Below are 19,165 nucleotides of genomic sequence, written 5' to 3' on the forward strand. Positions count from 1 at the left end.
TATAGACACGAACAATTTAAGAAACTGTTACAAATATTTTACTGCTAACTATTCTCCTTGAAAATACCGATTTGATTCAAATTCTTCTTATTTCGGCTTTGTTTAGGACAGTCTCTGTTATGTCATTTTCATCTTTCTGTAGCTATATGCACTCTGTTTATGTATACGGATTTTAGTCGATGTCGATAATTAATTTTTATGATATTATGTGTTATCAGGGTCCTTTTCGAAAAAAAACTCATTTCAGTACATTTAAGTACTAACCGGTAAGTAATTCACTGTTTTGCGATGATTACTTTGGTTACACGATAGTTAAACTATCAGATTAGTTATTGAATATTGCTATTTACTGAAAAGAATTTTCTTCCTTTAATTTAATATAGTCAATAATGCGACGGTCTGTAAATAAATATTGTAATGAACTGTGTGGGCTATGTGGAAATATTTAATTAGAACCTATTTACACTTCAATGATATAATTGTACTGTACTTTTTACTAATAATTTATAGTCATAAATGATGAACTACGAGGGTCTTTTGAAAAGTCCGTGCAAAAATAAAAACTGCTTGATTTTTTTTAATAAATCTTTTTTATTTTTCAACATAGTCTCCTTTTAAGATTATACACTTCATCCAACGCTGCTCTAGTTTGTTAATCCCTTCCAAATAATAGGATTTGTCCAAGTCTGTAAAATAGGCATTCGTTTCTGCAATCACCTCTTCGTTTGAATAAAATCTTTTCCCTGCCAGCCATTTTTTCATATTAGGGAACAAATAGTAGTCCGACAAAGCCAAGTCTGGAGAATAGGGGGATGTGAAACGAGTTGGAACCCTATCTCCATCAGTTTTGCTCACTGCTGAGGCGTGAGCTAGCATAAACGAAAAGACAAAATTTGTCATCAGTAATTTATAAAGCGTATCAAAAGAATGTCAGAGTGTGATCAATATTTTTTATACATTAACCCATTAACGACCAAAGAGGTCAGTTTTTGGACATATTTTTGATCGCAAAATTCATTTGTAAAACGAAACAATAAATTGATCCAGGGTACCATATCTTATGTTTTTGGGTGTGCTGAATCTAAATCCGGGCTCAAAATTCAAAAATTTTGTTTACAGAATTAAATATGGCCGATTTTTTATAAAAAAATAAGGAAATTTTGAAAACAAAAATTTTATGGAATTTTTTTTCTACCATAATACATGCCAATCTCGAAATCTTTCTTCAACCATGAGTGCACAAAATTGTTGAACTTTAACAGAAAATTTTTATATTCCAAGTTTTTTTTTCCAAAATGGCGGAAAAAATGCCAAAATCTGGAAAAAAAATACGTTTTAGGTTACTATTTTTTTTCTTAAAAACTATTAGGTTCGGGAAAAAACTTTATATTATAAAAATGACTTATAATTTGTCAAGAAAAACTCTGAAATTTTTTGAAATTTTTTTTTAATTTTTCAAAAAATTACAAAATTGAAAATTTCACAAAAATTTCGAAATATTCTGTAAAAATTAAAGAGAATTCTTTGACTAATTCTAAGACATATTTGATCTTATAAATTTTTCCCGAAAGCCTATAGTTTTCGAGAAAAAAATTCTCAAACAATTGTGGAAATTCTATTCAACCGTTTCAACTTTTGGAATTTCATAAGATAAGTTGGGGTGCAAATGTACGGGGTTTCCATTCTCCATGAGGTCGGAGGAAAAAATCGTATTACCTGAGTATTACCTGAGTGCTCATAACATTTATATTTAGATTTTACTCTCAGCGTAGCCCATCTCTTCTCTTAGAAAAGTTTTACCAAAACCTATTTGGGCAGATCGATTGAAGTCGATAAACATAACGTAATTTTTCAACTCAAAAGTTATTCAAATTTATCCTTTGAAATTAGGAGATTTTCTTAACACTTTCGTGTTTATACTAGCAATGCCTCGAAAAAGATCGAGAAGTGCTGTTTCTTCTGAATCTGGAAGTGAATCTGAATCATGCACCACAGACGATGATGAAAATTGCATGATACCAAATGCAGAATATTCTGGTTCGTCAGATTCTGAAAATGATTCAGATAGTGATTCAGATAATTACCGTGATGAAAAAATACCGAAAGCTACTTACAAGAGAGTTTCAAAAAGTTATCAAGCTGATCAAGCTAAGCTTGAAAAAGATCATAAATTTGATTGGGTAGATGGTGAAAAGATATATTCTGACATAATTGAAGATAAAATATTATTTCCTAGATCTACAAAAGAAAAAATTAGAAAATGTGATCCAAAAGAACTGTTTGAACATTTTTTTTCTATTGAAATGAAAAATTATATTATCGATGCATGTAAGGAAAATCATTTTGACTTATCATTAGTCGATCTAAATACATTCATTGGAATCATTATAACAAGTTCATTCAATAAACGAAAATCTCAAAGAGATTATTGGTCAACTGACCCTTTTTTATCCTGTGAAAAAATTTCTTCAGCAATGTCACGATCTCATTTTGAAATCATAAAGTCTAAATTGAAATACTCAAAGGCCAAAGATAAAGATCGACAAGATAAGGCTTGGCGAGTTCGTGCTTTGTTGAAACTGTTTCAAAAGAATATTCTGAAGTTTGGCTTTTGGAAATCAGCTTTATCAGAGGATGAAATGATGGCTAAATCGTATGCTAGAACGTGTTTGAAACAGTTTATACGAGGAAAACCTACACGATTCGGTCTTAAATTTTGGAGTTTGTGTGCTGCTAATGGATACTTATTCAATATAGATTTATACTGTGGAAAGAACTCTGTAATAGGAGATAAGTTATCTAAATGCGCGTTAGGATCTCGCGTGGTTTTACATTTATTGAAGCCTTTTTTTGAATTGACTTCTGATGCAAAAATTCCTCTTTATCATCTTTATTTTGACAATTACTTTACAAATTTGGATCTTGTTGTGCATTTAAACCGATTAAAATTGAAATGTACTGGAACTGTTAGAGACAATCGTGTCCCAGTAAAAAATGTCATTCATAAAAAGGCTCCATGTGGAACATATGCAGTAAAGCATGAAAAAAACTCTGGAATCAATTACATCACGGTTATGGATTCAGAGCCAGTATCAATACTATCTACAGCTGCAGGGGTCAGTCACTCCATTATCATCAGCAAAGAGATACTATACAGTTCGATCGAAAAAGAAAAAGTCGATATACCAGTTCCGCAAGCTTTTCACCTTTATAATCAGTCCATGGGTGGACTTGATGTACACGACGGTCACTGTAACAATTTGTTGCCAAGTATTCGTTTAAAGAAGTGGACGTGGGTGGTTTTCATTAGACTTATCCAAGCAGCAATTACAAATGCAGTTGTAATATTCAATACTGCTGATGATAGTAAAAAAAAAGTTGGAACTAAAGAATTTACAATATCAATAGCGGAAAGTTACATTCATGATGCTGAAAAAAATAAGGAAAAGCATACAACAATTCGAAAAAAGAAACAGAACAAGTGTTCCATTTGTCCAATAAGAACATATGTGTACTGTGAGAAGTGCAATTTGTTTTTTTGCAGTGCATGCATGAAAGCAAAGCATGTCTGATTACAGTGAGAGGCCAGGGAACTCACTATAAAAAAGCACCTCGTAGAGTGAGAGGCGAGAGGACTCACTATAAAAAAGCACCCCGAGGAGTGAGAGGCAAGGGGACTCACTATAAACAAGCACCTCGAAGGAGACATGATTTTACTACGTCCACGCTGTTGTCTCTGGGTTACGCTAAGAGTAAAATATAAAGATAAACTGAAAATAGTCACACTTTAGAGGTACTTACGCAATACTTTATTTAGAACCTCTTGATAAATTAAACTTTGGTACGTTTATACCCCAACTTATCTTATGTAATTACAAAAGTTGAAACGGTTGAATAGAATTTCCACAATTGTTTGAGAATTTTTTTCTCGAAAACTATAAGCTTTTCGGAAAAATTTATAAGATCGAAAATGTCTTAGAATTAGTCAAAGAAGACTCTCTAATTTTTCCAGAATTTTTAGAAATTTTTTTAAAATTTTCAATTCTGTAATTTTTTGAAAAATTAAAAAAAGTTTTTATAGTGTTCCTTGACAAATTATAAGACATTTTTGTTGTATAAAACTTTTTCCTTAACCTCATAGTTTTTGAGAAAAAAATAGTAACCTAAAACGCATTTTTTTCCAGATTTTGTCATTTTTTCCGCTATTTTGGAAAAAAAACTTTAAATATAAAAATTTTCTGTTAAAGTTCAACAATTTTGTGCACTCATGGTTGAAGAAAGATTTCGAGATTGACATGTGTTATGGTAAACAAAAAATTCCAAAAAATTTTTTTTCCAAAATTTCCCTATTTTTTTATAAAAAATCGGCCATATTTAATTCTGTAAGCAAAATTTTTGAATTTTGAGCCCGGATTTAGATTCAGCACACCCAAAAACATAAGGTATGGTACCCTGGATCAATTTATTGTTTCGTTTTACAAATGAATTTTGCGATCAAAAATATGTCCAAAAACTGACCTCTTTGGTCGTTAATGGGTTAAATAACTATATGTAAACTTAAAAAGTGAAAAAGTGAATAAAGTGAACTGCACGTCCAATCACAGCTTCATATTCATATAGCTGGATAAACGTTCTGCCCAACACTAAACACATGATTCTTTTATTGCTCCTATTGTTGAGAACAAACTTAAATAGTTCATACTGGATTTTCGTTCCAACAAAAGCAAGAGCATGAACTTAATCGAGATATCTTATTATTTCATTACAAAAACAGACAAACAAGAAAATTAAAAAAAAAAGTAATTTTAAAAAGAACCTCCTTAACTTATTCAACTTTCAAATAATTTACTACTGCTTATTATACTTTAAGTTGAAAAATAGATTGTAATTTTAAATAACATTTTTCACACTTCCAATAACAATTTTCATCATGAGATGTTGAACGTATCTTAGTTTTAAATAAAAAAAAGGGGATTTGTAAAACTCTACTTTCAAAATCTACTTTCATGAAGCATATACCGATTTTTCTAATTTTGTGAAAAAGTTACAATTTTTTAAAAATCTATCGTATAACCTACTGCATGCACAATATTTATTAAAAAGAAACTGAATATTTAAAAGCATATTTCCTTCAGCAGAATAAAAATGATCTCCATACTATACTTAAAGGAAAAATGCAGGATACATAAAATTATCCTGCATCAATACATTTAAAAAAAATATTATAGGTAAAAATAATAAAAAAAATATATAGATAAATTAGATAGAACTATATTACATGTGTGTGTGTGTGTGTGTGTGTGTACATATAGATCTCCTATTATTTAATTATTAATAGATAATTACGTGGTATTATCCTGATCCTGCAGCTCATCAAAATCTTCATCTCGTGTGTATAACGGTGGATCGATCATCTGCTCACCGGGAGTATCTTTATTCAAAACATTTTCATCATTGTGCACAGCGTCGTTATTTGCCACAGCATCTTTTCCATTTCCATTAATTAGATTTAATTCTTGATTCAATTTAGATGACATTATAGGTGATGTCTGAAAGACAATATTTAATTATATATATATACGAGGGTCGTTTGAAAAGTCCGTGCAAAAATAAAAATTGCTTGATTTATTTTAATAAATCTTTTTTATTTTTCAACATAGCCTCCTTCTAGGCTTATACACTTCATCCAACGCTGCTCTAGATTGTTAATCCCTTCCAAATAATAGGATTTGTCCAAGTCTGTAAAATAGGCATTCGTTTCTGCAATCACCTCCTCGTTTGAATAAAATCTTTTCCCTGCCAGCCATTTTTTCATATTAGGGAACAAATAGTAGTCCGACAAAGCCAAGTCTGGAGAATAGGGGGATGTGAAACGAGTTGGAACCCTATCTCCATCAGTTTTGCAACCATAACTGCTGAGGCGTGAGCTGGCGCATTGTCGTGGTGGAAGAGGACTTTTTTGTGGGCCAATCGTGGACGTTTCTCTGGCAACTCGGTTTTCAAACGATCCAATAACGATGGATAATATTAGCCTGTAATGGTTTTATCCTTTTTCAGATAGTCGATGAAGATTATTCCTTGCGAATCCTAAAAGACAGTCGCCATAACCTTCCCGGCCGAAGGAATTGACTTCGCCTTTTTCGGAGCAGATTCCCCCTTGGTAATCCATTGTTTAGACTATTCTTTGGTCTCAGGAGTGTAGTGATGTATCCATGTTTCATCTACAGTGATGAAACGACGCTTAAAGTCTTGCGGATTTTGCTGGAACAGATACAAACCATTCTTGCAACACTTCACACGATCTCGTTTTTGGTCAATCGAGAGCAATCGCGGCACCAGTCTAGCGGATAGCTTTTTCATGTCCAAATGTTGGTGCAAAATATTATGTACCCGTTCGCTCGAGATGCCTACAGTACTAGCAATCTCACGCACCTTCACTCTTCTGTCAGCCATCATCATATCATGGATTTTATCAATGATTTCTGAAGTGGTAACTTCAACAGGGCATCCGGAATATTTAGCGTCTTTTGTGCTTATATGGCCACTCCGAAAATTTTGAAACCACTTATAAACCATTCTAATCGAAGGTGCACAATCACCATAATGTTTATCAAACTTCTGTTTAATTTCCTGAGGCGTTTTGCCTTTGAAAAAGTAATGTTTAATCAACACATGAAATTCTTTTTCGTCCATTTTTTTACAACCACTCGATTTCTTTGATTGAAACGAATGTAAAACGCAAAGTAATTGGTCGATCTGGCTGAAACTTGGTGTGTGCTCTTCCAAGATATGCCACTAACTGAAAATAACCTTGATACGCACTAGTAGCGCCATCTCTCTGACTTTGCACGGACTTTTCAAACGACCCTCGTATAACGGTCCAGTCTGATTTACCTTTTCTCCCACTGCAAAATAACAACCGATCGTACACAAGAAAACTGAAGAAAAGCGGTACTTGAGCGAAGGCGCTCTTCTCATATACACGTAAATGTGTTAGGACAATCGGCGGAAACAAGACCATATAAGGAGCATGACGTCACAAGCGTGGGAAAATTATTGTTTACAATGCAAAATCGACAATTGCAAAATTTTTTCTAATGAACTGTAACGGTAAACGTCTTATTAGTTCTAACAGCCCAACCATGCGGCTGCCTGCGAGGGCAGTACCTACCGGTTGAGGCAAATGTAATAAGGGAATTCGGCACGCGACGGGACGGAACGCGCGCGTATGAAAATGAACCAGTCGAAGATTAGAACCCGCACACTCAGCTGTAGCAGATAGTAGTTCGAGTTTTCCCGAGTTTTTCTTGGAATGCTAAGCCGAGTCAACTGAATACATCGAGAGGAGCGGTGCCTGAGCCAGAGCAGATCGAGTGCGTGTTAGTGTGCGTTAGTGAAGGGTTTCGCCATCGAGGGTGAAACCAAAAACTCGAGATACCTCGTGACAAAGACAGGTTTTCCCCGAAATTAGAGTGTGAACTTTCTCTCTCACGGTGCGACTGCTAATCAGGTAAGCTGGCCAGCTTAATTTCGCGATTGCTATATAATTGCTAATAACTAATCTCTCGTACTCCATAAGAAGCGTGCATGTATTAACCCAGCGAACAAAGAGCGGCGAGCGATCCGACACTGCATGTTATTGTCGCGCGCGCGCTTTGTAAACATAAACATGCGGGCCGAATACATTGTTAGAAATAAGAGATAATAAACGATCTCGTATGTGATCTTGACTGTAATTTCGATGTTATTATTTCACGACAGTAGAAAGTTGGTTGACTGACGCCCATTCCCTCCTGCTCTCCGGTTTTCGAATTTGAACGTGTAGATAATCCCGCGCGCTCTTCGACGTGATCGCGCACATAAATAAATCGTCGGTTACCAACCCCGTTACAGAACAAAAGCATTTTTCAGTCAATTTTTATGCGCTGATCTCGAATCTCAAGTTATTATAGTCATTAAATATGTATTTGTTAGTTTAATTCAATTTATAAGTAAATATGGTTAGTAATTTTGCAACAAATAAGTATATTGCAAATTTGAATATACAATAGCGATCGAAGCGTATTAAGACAGAAAAGCAAGAATTTGACACTTTGATAACTAATTTTTGACTGAGTTATCAATAAATAAAAAATTCATAATTTATTTAAACAATTAAAATTGCGTTGCGAGATAGCGATTCGACTGTAAATATCTATAAAATTAATGATAACGATTGTTACCCATTTGTTGATTTTATAATGGTTAAAAGAGAAATTTACAAATTCGTTTTTTAATTATTATTCAAAAATGGATTGTTAAGTTAATCGTTTTTATTTTGAATAATGTTCCACTTTTCACAAGCGATTTTTTTCTGTAAAAATTTTCCGTAAAGTTATTGTAAATTCTGTGTTAGTTAAATTTCCAACATATATCACATATAATTTTAAAAGGTGATTTTTCCTTGAGGAAAGATTTATATTAAAAAATTTGTTATTCCTTACTTGATTTCTTAAATCATTAATTTTCAATTTCGATCGAGCCATTTTACGACAAAACTTGTACAAAGTTTATGCTAATATCAAAAATAGCGTTGTAGGGGCTACCAAGCGTAGAAAGGAGCCAATTTCGCAAGTATAAATTCGCTCGTCGCTGCGGCAAGAAGATTCATTATCCTACCTTGCTTAGCAGCGCGAGCATTGAACGAAATAAAGACTCAGCTATTTTCTGAGACTGATTTCATTATTCAGTGGTTAGCCTGCTCATTCCTTTTCCTTACGATAATCTAAGCGCTCAACTCATAAGACTCCTCTCTCTTATAAGAAAAAAGTAGCCTTAGACTATCTCCTCCCTGAAATTAAGAATGGCCTAGAAATGAAATTGAATATTCGCTGCGGCGCTGTAGGGCTTCTCCTCGATAAATGCAACAATACTCAATTATATTTTAAACGGCTCATCGAAACAGCAAATACTGTGTTCGCTATTCGGTGATTATTGATATATCAATACCTATAGAGCATTCACGTGTCAACTTCTTGCTTACTCTCGGAAACGCGATTATAAATAAAACAATTAGAGTCCAAACTATTTACTTCACTAACGTAAGATAGAATGAAAATTAAATAAAATTAAAATTAAAATTAAAAAAATTGTACAGTTAAAAAATTACTTAAAATTTAAAATATTTAATGATATATTTCTTTATAAACATAATTTTTAATACTATTTTGATCAGTACTATTTATAAATAATTTTACTGAATTGCATGAGCGAACTCGAGATAAAGCCACATATAATTATCCATGACTAAAAACATCATTTCTTAAATCTATTTCAACTTTTTCTAAAGTTTGCCCTTGTGCCTTATTTATTGTCATTGCAAAATCTATTTTAATAGGAAACTAGCGTCGTTATGAAGGAATAATCAGTTTCTAATGAATATAATGTAGTGCGATTTATAAATACTATATCACCTTTCTTATCATCAGTTAATATTTCACACTTTTACAAATTATTAGAAAGATTTAAAATTAACTATCTAGTACCATTACATAACCCTTCAGATACTAAGATTTCGAATGAGCATAATAAAACAATTCAACTTTAAGTTCAATTCATAAAAAGGAATAGATAGAGGAGATAGTGTATTTAAATATTCTAGTAATAAAACTTCTTTACTAAAACTTGTATTATGATAATTTTCAGTACTATCATGCTTCTATAAATGTTTTTCGTTGATTTGTTGAGGATATTTACAAAATTTTCATTAATTTCATTAACGTCAACATATCTCACAGATTAAATAACGTAGTTAATTGAGTTTCTACATTGCTTTTGTCTATATATATATTTTTATATACGATCCATGATTATTTCTACCGTATGTGTTCTTATAATACAATGTTTTAGAAAATGAATTGTATCTAAATTATTATATATATATTTTTTATTTACAACTTATGTTACATTTGGTTTATTTTATTTCTTACATTACTATTTGTGTCTCGTGTCCAGTTTGTGTTTGTGTAGTCGACGATGTATGTGTTTTGTGTGTGTATATTTTGCATATGTGTGTATGTATGTCGGTGTGTCTGCAACTCTTGTGTCTCTGTCTTCTGCGCCTGTCTGTTCCTCTTTTCTTCCTATTTTTCTGTTGATTAATCTTCTCTTCCTCTCTCTCTCTCTCTCTCTCTCCAAGATCTGCCTTTTCCGCTCTTCTGTTTTTCTCTTTCTTGCATATTTTCTTTTCAACTTTTTCCTTTGTTACTTTTTTTTGCTTTTTCACCTTTGCCTTTGCTTTTGCTCTCATTCTTGCTAATCATTTTATCTATCTTTCTCTTTATTAGGGCTTTGACACCTTTTTCTTATTTCCTATTGCTCTCTCTGCCTTTCCTTTCCTCAACCTCACTTATTTTTCCTTAGTATCTTATAATTTGTCTTCTAATTTAACTTTTTCTTTCTCTTCTTCGATTCTTCTTCTTTTTCATTTTGCTCCATCCTCCAATACCTGCTTCCTTTCGCTTGTGTAGTTGCTAGTACTTGTTTTTTGTGTGTGTGTGTGCATGTGTATGTTTATGTTTGCGCATGTATGCGTGTTTTATGTGTATGTGTGTGTATGTGTGTGTAGGTAGATGTGTCTGCGAGTCTTGCTTCTCTGTCTTCTGTTTCCGTCTCTCCTTAGGGTCTTGCAGTTTCGTCTTCTTGTTTTTCTTTTTCTTTCTTCTCTTCATTTCTTCTTCTTTTCTATTTTATCTTCATCATTCACGCTATCTTTTCTTTGCTTCCTATTCTTATTTTTTCTTATTTTTCTACTATGTGTTCCCAATTTTCTTCCTCTTTCATACACATTCTGCATCTCTTATTTTCTTCTTTTTCCCAATACCTGCTTCCTCTCGTTTCATTACCTAACCTAAACCTTTCCCTTATTTGTAGGCCTTTTATTCTTCCCTCTCTTTGAATTTCCTTTAACCTATACCTTTTCATTTCTTCTTTCAGTTCTTTCCACTTGTTTGTACATCTTGATTTTTCTAGTTTTTCTTCTAGTTCTTTTTCTTCTTTTTTCTTTAGCTAATCTCTTATTTCTTCCCAAAACTCTTCCCTCGTTTCATCTCCCTGTTCCCTCTCTCTGTATATTTTACTTTTTTCTAGCCTTTCCTCTCTCTCCTCCTTCTTACCCTTTTTATCTTTTTCATTTCTTTCCCTTTTCTTTAGTTCTCTCCATGCTTCTTTTTTTATTGAGCCATCTCTTTCTTCTCTAATTTTGTTTTCATACCTCATTGCTCTTTCTAATGCTGTTTCTTTCATTTCTTGTCTTCCTGTTTCCCATCGTATTAAGTAACTTGGAGTGATTCTATCTAATCCTAATACCCACTTTATGTATTTTAGTTGTAGTCTCTCTATTTCTTCATATCTCTCCCATCTCCAGATTTCTGCTCCATACATAATCACGCTTTTCGCCAGTGCATCGAATAGGTTCATCCTTAGCTCCCAATTTTCTCCAAATAGCTTTTCTCCTAGCCCTCATAGTCTTTCGAGTCCCATATTTATTTTCCTTTCTACCTTCTTTATCTGCTTTTTATTTCCGTTATTTCTGATTATCACATACCCCAAGTAGTTGTACTCTTTAATCATCTCTATCTTCTCACCTTGCCATTCGAATTCTTCTTCCTTCCTCCTTCCTCCTCCTCTCCTGCATTTCATCATCTTTGATTTTCCTACATTTAACTCTAATCCCCTTTCTTCCAGGTATCTTTTTAATTTTTTCAGCATTGCTTTCATTCTACTTTCACTCTTTGCCATCATCACTATATCATCTGCATATCTTAATGTCCATATTTTCTTCCTTCCTATCTCTACCCCTCCTTCCTGCACCTGTTTGATCTTCACTTCCAGGTCGGCGAAGGCAAGATTAAATAGAGTGGTGCTCAAATGGCACGTCTCACGTCTTTGTAAGTCTCAAACTCCCCAATTATTTCTTCTCCAACTTTTACCTTACTGTTTTCTTGTATATTTCTTCTATTCTTTTCCTAATTTATCTATTTATCCCTTTCTCTTTCATTGTTTCCCATATTTTCTTCCTCTTTATCTTATCAAAAGCGGCCTTTATGTCGGCAAAGAATACAAACAGTTTTCCTTCTTTTTCCCATATTTCCTTCCATATTATTGTTTTTAATATATATATTGCATCCATTGTTCCTCTTTTCTTCCTAATCCCATGTGCGTATCGCTTAGCGTTTCTTTAGCTTCTAGTTCTCTTTTTCCTCAATATTTCCGCATATATTTTATATCCCGTGTCCATTAGCGTTATTCCTCTATAGTTTTCTACTTCTTCTTTCCTCCCTTTCTTATATATTGGTACTATTATTCCCTTCCTCCATTCTTCCGGATATCCTTCTCCGTTCCATATTCCGTTTAAGCATTTTGTCATATTTTTTATCAAGCCTTCCGTGCCTTCCATCCACGCTTCATTTGCTATACCATCTTCTCCTGTCACCTTTTTCTTTTTCATTTTTCTTATTACCTCTTTTACTCCTCTTTCTTTGATTTCTTCACCTTCCTCTCCTTCGCTATCTTCGGTTTCTTCCCCTTTGCTTTCTTCCTTTTCTTTCTCTCCCAGTTGTTCCTTGAAGTGCTTTAACCATTCTTCTATTCCTATATTTTCATCTAATTCCATTCTTTTCTTCCTATTGCCATTCACTTTATCCCAGAATTTTCTTCTCGTCTTATCTTTTCTTATTTCTTCTGCCACTCTTTTCCCCTCATCTTCTTTTACTTTTCTTCTTTTCTCTCTGTATTCTCTCTTTGCTTCTAGGTATTTGCCTCTGTCTCCTTCCCCTTTTCTTACCTTATTTAACTCTGCCATCACCCTAGCCCTTTTTATCTTACATTCTTTTCTCCACCAGCTTTTTTTTATCCTTTTTTTTCTCTTATATTCTTTTTTACAACTGCGTTCTTCACTCTATTTTTTATCTCTTTCCATTTTTCTGTTCCCTCTATTGCGTCTATCTATCTCTGATACTCCCTTATACCTTCTTCGCTCCAGTCGTCTATCATTCTTTCTTCCTCTTCTTTTCTTTCTTCCGCTATTGTCTCACAATTCCACCTCTATTGGTAAGCGGTCCGACTTTACCCTCTCTTTTATTTAAACCCTTTTTATTGCCTCATCACCTTCCTCGTTACCTACTACATAGTCAATCGTTGACATTCCTCTCGCTCCTATATGTTATTTCTCCCTCTTCATCTCCTTCTTTTCTCCCATTCGTTATCACTAAGCCCCTTTCTCCTAGCCATTTCATCATTTCTTCTCCCTCTGCGTTTCACACTTTATCCTTGGCCTTTATTTCTTCTAGGTTTTGTTCTGTCTCCCATTCTCTCCCTTCATTTCCTGTTCTTGCGTTGAAGTCTCCCCCTATAATTATTGTTTTTCCTCTCTTCTCCTCTATCTCTTCGCTTAGGTATTCATAGTTTTCCTTCTTCTCGTCTTGCATATACACCGATGCTATCATGTATTTCCTCCCTCCGATCTTTATTTCTCCTACTATTACCTCACTTGTCCTTTCTTTCTTCCATTCAACCTTACTCATCCCTTTCCTCTCTCTCTTACCACCATTATTCCTTTCCCTATTTCTCTCACCCTTCTTCCTTCCCTTCTTGAGTCTCTCCACTCTATGTTGTACTCTTTCAGTTGTTTCTCCATGCCAGTTCTTGCCCCTTGCCTCTTCACCCAGGTTTCCGTTAGCCCTATTATGTCGAATTCCCTAACATATTTCCAGTCGACTTCCTCCATGCTCCTCAACCCCTCCACGTTCCAGAATAGTATCTTTACAGCCTTTCTTCCCTTTCTCGCCTTTCCCTCCTCTCTCTCTCTTTTATCCCTATTGTTTTCGAAACTCTTTCTCCCTTTTTCCTACCATTTTTCCCTCTTTCTCGCTCCACCACCATTCTTCTTCCTCTGACTTCACCCCGTTTTGCCACATCTTTACCTCTTTACCTTTACTTCTTATTTCTCTCGCTTTCCTTCTTACTTCCTCTCTTATCTTCCTCTGCTTCCACGTCCAGTCCTGATCTATATATATATATCTTTTTCTGTCCCAGCTTCTTTTTTTTCTTCATAATTCCTTCTTTTTGTTCCCATGAAGCGCATCTAATTTGCCACATATTTTTTCCTCTTTCTCTCCGATCATCCCTCCCCGCTATCCCTCCTATTCTTCTCAGATTCACTATCTCTCCTTTCATTTCTAGTTCCTCCCTTAACCAGTCCTCTGCCTTTCCCTTCTTTTCCCATCTTAAATCACCCTCTAAGTCTGTCCCTATTATATTGTTTATCCTACTTTCTCAATCCATTTTTTCTCTCATATACTCTAATTCTTCCTTATTGTCTACTTCTGTTCCTCTTTGCTTCTTGTTTCCTCCTTCTATACTTTCTATTAATTTTACGCACTCCTCTTCCAACTGGTTCATCCTCTCACCCCATTTGCCCTGCAGTTTCTTTTCTCTACTTTCTGCTTTTTCCCTTTCTTCTTTCGTCTCTTTCTTTCTTTCTTCTCTCTCTCTCTTGTTCTCTCCTAACTTTTCCTATTTCTTTCTCCTATCTTTCTTCTCTTCTTTTCCCCTCTGTCTCCATTCTTTCCATTTTGCCCATTATTTCTTTAAACATTTCTGTCCATTCTTTCCTTTCATCCTCCCATGCCTCTCTTAAATCCCTTATATCTACCCGTATCTTTTCCATTATATCTTCTGTACCACTACTTTTTCCCACTTCTCTTATCGTGTTGTCCAATCCTTCTCCCCCCTCCCCTTCCATCTCGCTCCCCTCGCTTTCACTCTTGCATCTTTTTGCCTCTCTCATTTCTCCTCTATTATTCTCCCTCAGCCCCTCTCCGCTCTCTCTCCCCCTCACCACCTTTACTCTTTTCTTCTTTTCCTCCTCTGGGCCTTTCTTATCCATCCTTCCATCTTTGTCTCTTAATTTTTCTGTTGTCACAAATCTTTCCATCAATATCCCGTACGCCTTATTTCGACTCTCTTATTCTACTCGTGATCCCACCTTTATTCCCTGTCTTACCTTTTCTGTCTCCGCCGTTACTTCTTACCGCCCCCCTCCCTACCTGCCTTTACCGCTTTCTGATTTTCTCTCTTAACCTCAACTTTTCTTTTTTCTTTATTCCTCTCTCTCTCTATTTTTTCCTACTCTTCTCCAAGCCTCTCTCTATCTCTCTCTCTACTCCACTCCTCTTCCGCCTCCACGCTCTTTTCACCTCTATTTCTCTCCTCAAACACTTTTCCTCTTTAACTTTCTCACCAAAACTCGCACTCACAGCCAAGACACGTCCACACTCTTCCACCGGCCTCTCATTCTTATTCTGTATCTAAATTATTATAAATATTATTTTATGTTCTATTTATAACATTTAACAAAAACTGAGAATTTTGTTTCTTCGAGGAAAGCTTGCATATCTGATGACAAAGAAAATATAATAATATTATTTCAATGTATACTACGATTTATAGATAAATCAATAATTAAAATTATTATTTTCCCACAAAGAAAAAGATCATTATCCATTATATCACACAAAGTTCGATCAATTCAGTTACATGTCCTGGTGCCACTGGAGCTTCATTCCATATGAAAATATCGGTTTCTTTTAGAAAAGCCGCATCTTGTGATTCTAATTTGATATTCGATGAATCTTACTGTAAGGATACGAGTAAGTAAAATACTTTATGGGCCGTCTTACTTTGGGATAATAATACTGCTGTTATACCTAATAAAGAAACATCTGTTATAATTTACTATTTCAAAATGTTATCCACTATTTCTTTTTATTTTTAGTTGTATTTGTTATATCTTTTACAACACCAATAGCTTTATAATTATTCAACATTTCATTTTCATTTCAAATAGAAATTTCATCGGTAAAGTTTAATATTTGTTGAAATTGTGGAATATTGTCAAGACTATTACCTTCTTTCCAAGTCACATCCCGTATTCGATATTACTTTACAATAACTTTCAATTTTGTTAAAATAATGCATATTCTCTCAAATATAGCATCTTTAAAATTCTCCCAAAGTCCGGTTGGATGCATCGAGTTGCAATGAATCAGAATTCATACGAATAATCTTCTTAGTTGTTTTGGAATCATAAATATTACAGCTTGTGACATTACATTTGTCCACTCTAGATTAATTTCCATAAAGCCATCAGCTAAACAAGCTAATGAAAATGTTTCACAGACTATTCAATTTACTGTTTCTTAACTAAAACGATTCAAATTGACTTGGAATAACCGTATATATCCGTCCAATAATCAACGAGTTTGTTTGTCGTTTAACCTATGTTTTTTTCCATTTTTTAAAAACATGATGTTCTGGAATTCTATTATAATAGTATATATCTATTTTTGCTATTAAGTATACAATTAATTGGTTACTTCACCTCCCTCCTAATGTAATACTTCCCTTTTACATTGAATGTCTATCAACGTACATGGTTTCATTCGCTGTCTAAAAATGTCCGACGTTCCTTGGGTTTTCAGATTTCGTAGTATTGGACCTTCTTCTTTCTTCCTTATGTTTCATCCCTTTCCATTTCTCCAATTCCTTTCAGCCTTCTTTATTTCCTACTCTTGTTTCGCTCCTTGATTCTTGGTTCCTCTTCCTCTGTTAACTTCCTACCCCCCCCCCCCCCCTTACCTTCACTCGTATTCCTTTTGCTCTAATTTTCTTATTACCTGTCACTAGCTTCTCATAGGCCCTGGCATATTGACATGTTCCTTTCTCCAACTTCCCTTCCAACATCTTTCCTAATATTCTGATCAACTCTTCAACCGCTTTTATCACTCCCTTTTGATACTCTTCCTCACCGTTTTATAGATTCAGATATGCTGTAGGTCTTCTTGCTCTTTGCCACAGACTTTACATTCCTGCTTAACCTGTTAACCGGGGAAATCCCTTTCTAATTATGCAACATATAACGGGCCCGTCCTTTTCCACTAATATGTCTATGAATGACGTATTACCATAGTAGTAGTAAAATATACGTTCCGCCCGTTCCACGGCGCAATATAAATATCGAGGACGTATTCATATGTCCTACCCGTACCCGATATTGTTTACTTTTAACGTATTTATACGTCCCGCTCGGTTAACAGGTTAATGAAGCTTTTATTTCTCTCCTATTCTGTGCTACCAGATCTTATTTTTGCCCATTCTTCTTTTTAGGTGATCTTCTACTCCCCTTTCCTCCCAATATATCTCCCTCCCTATACTAGTTTTCCATATCTTGTAGTGTTCTCAGTAACTTGACTCGTCTATCTTGCTCCATCTTGTTTGAATGTGTTCTTCCGTTCTTATTTTCCAAATTTTTCTCGCTATCTCCTGCAGTTTCCCTTTTTCAATTCCTTCATTTCCCCGTTCCCTGCTTTTGTAGCCGATTCTAGCCACTCCTTTTCCCATCTTGTTTGGTTGTTGTTCATCACTCCTCTTATATCCTCCTCTATATAGTTCATCGCCCTTCTTATCGTTTCTAAGTATAGCCCTTCCATCTCTGCCTCCATCTTCCATATATAATCTGAGGTATTCCTGTTCATTCCTAGTACCATCTTGACTATTTTCGCTTGCATCTTTTCTAGTTCTTTTTGTTTCTACCATCCCCACACATCCGACCCATATAAAAAACCTGCTTTTCCCACTGAATTTATTATTAACAGTCTTTTGTTTAGGATATTCAATCTTGCTCTCTTGATTAGGCCCTAAGATTTGTTTCATTTTTCTTATGTGAGTTCTATTTCCCCCCCTACCCTCAAAGGAAACTAGAAGCCTAAATACTTATATTCTTTCACTACCTCTAACTTTTACCCTCCATACTTCCATTCTGCTTTCCTCTTTAGCCTCCCTCCTTTCCTTACTGCCATCTTGTCTTCTTTACGTTTCGTTCTAAGCCATTTCTTTTGTTATATCTTTGCATACTATCTAGCATCTCTTGTAGACCTTCCTGAGTGTTCGCTAGCAATACTATATCATCTGCAAACTTTAAACCTATTACCCTCTGATCACCTATGACTGAGTCCCCTTAGTTTTTTTTGCAACCAACATCTTGTAAATATCGTTTAAGTAAATGTTAGAGTGCCGCACTTAGAGGACAGTCTTGTTTAACTCCCCTCTCTGTTCTGAACTCATCAGATATTCCCTTATCCATAATTACTTCACATGTTGTCTCTGTAGATTTTTCTGATTATCCTCAGCATTCTTCCAGAGACTCCCTCGCCTTCTAGTTTTCTTAACAGAATTTCTCTATCCACCGAATCGAATGTTTGTTCTTCTTAATTTTGTTCCCTATTATGCTGTTTAGCGTGAAAATATGATCTCTCGTTCCCCTTCCTGTTCTAAATACAAACCCCTCTTGACTCTCCCATAGTAGACTTTCCTCTTCTAGCTATGTTTTAAGCCTGTCGTTCAATATTCCCACTAACAACTTGTATCCCACATTGAGCAGAGAAACTCCTCTGTAATTATCTACCTTGTATTCCTCGCCCGATTTATATATTAGGATTACGCGAGCTTTTTTCTGATCCTTAGATAGCTCTTCTTTTTCCTAAATCTCGTTTAAAGTCTCAGTCAGTTCCTTTATCTAGCTTTCAGTTAAGCCCTTATTAAAGAACTCTCCTGGAATTCCATCTTATCCAGCCTCTTTTCCTTTTTTTAGTCATTTCATTGCCTTCTCCACCTTCCCTTTGATTATTTCTCTATTCATAATGCTCTGTTAATTCCATTTCTCTGTCCCTTCATCCTCGTCCTTTAGCTGACTTTCTTTTTCCTGACCCTAGAATTTTTCTTTATCTTTTCTTGTCCGTCCTTGCATCGCCGTCAGTTTCTCGCACATTTCCTCCTCTGGTTTAAACTGCTTTAGTTATTCTTTCTCAGTGATTCTTGTATCTTTTTTGCTTCTTTTTATCCTAAAACTTTTCATGGTTTCCCAAAAGTTCGCTCAGCTCTTGCTGTTTTTTCGTCTTGACCATTTTTCTTCAGTTAGCCCTTTTTTCTTGATGTTCTCCAGTTCTCTCAACCTTCTTCTTCCCTCATTATACTCCTTCCTGTCCTCCTATCCTTGTTCTCTTTAGTTATCAGGAATTTCTTCAGTTTCTTCCATACTTGCCTGCTTAATTCTTTGTATTCTTTGTCT

At 34.8% G+C, this 19,165-nt stretch overlaps 2 protein-coding genes across 8 annotated transcripts in view; both read left to right on the forward strand.

Annotated features, from left to right (window-relative positions):
* LOC131674343 (ephrin type-B receptor 1-B) overlaps positions 1 to 19,165 on the forward strand; it is an 819,189-nt gene that overhangs the window by 206,210 nt on the left and 593,814 nt on the right. The gene's annotated exons all lie outside the window — the stretch shown is intronic.
* Positions 1,926 to 3,572, forward strand: LOC131674032 (piggyBac transposable element-derived protein 3-like). The gene is made up of 3 exons (XM_058952477.1): positions 1,926 to 2,180; positions 2,526 to 3,448; positions 3,545 to 3,572. The coding sequence occupies exons 1-3, from the start codon at positions 1,926 to 1,928 to the stop codon at positions 3,570 to 3,572; spliced, it is 1,206 nt and encodes a 401-aa protein (XP_058808460.1).

Source organism: Phymastichus coffea, unplaced genomic scaffold (genome assembly GCF_024137745.1).
Source record: "Phymastichus coffea isolate CEN01 unplaced genomic scaffold, Cenicafe_Pcof_1.1 PCOF00014, whole genome shotgun sequence".
NCBI classification, from domain to species: domain Eukaryota; kingdom Metazoa; phylum Arthropoda; class Insecta; order Hymenoptera; family Eulophidae; genus Phymastichus; species Phymastichus coffea.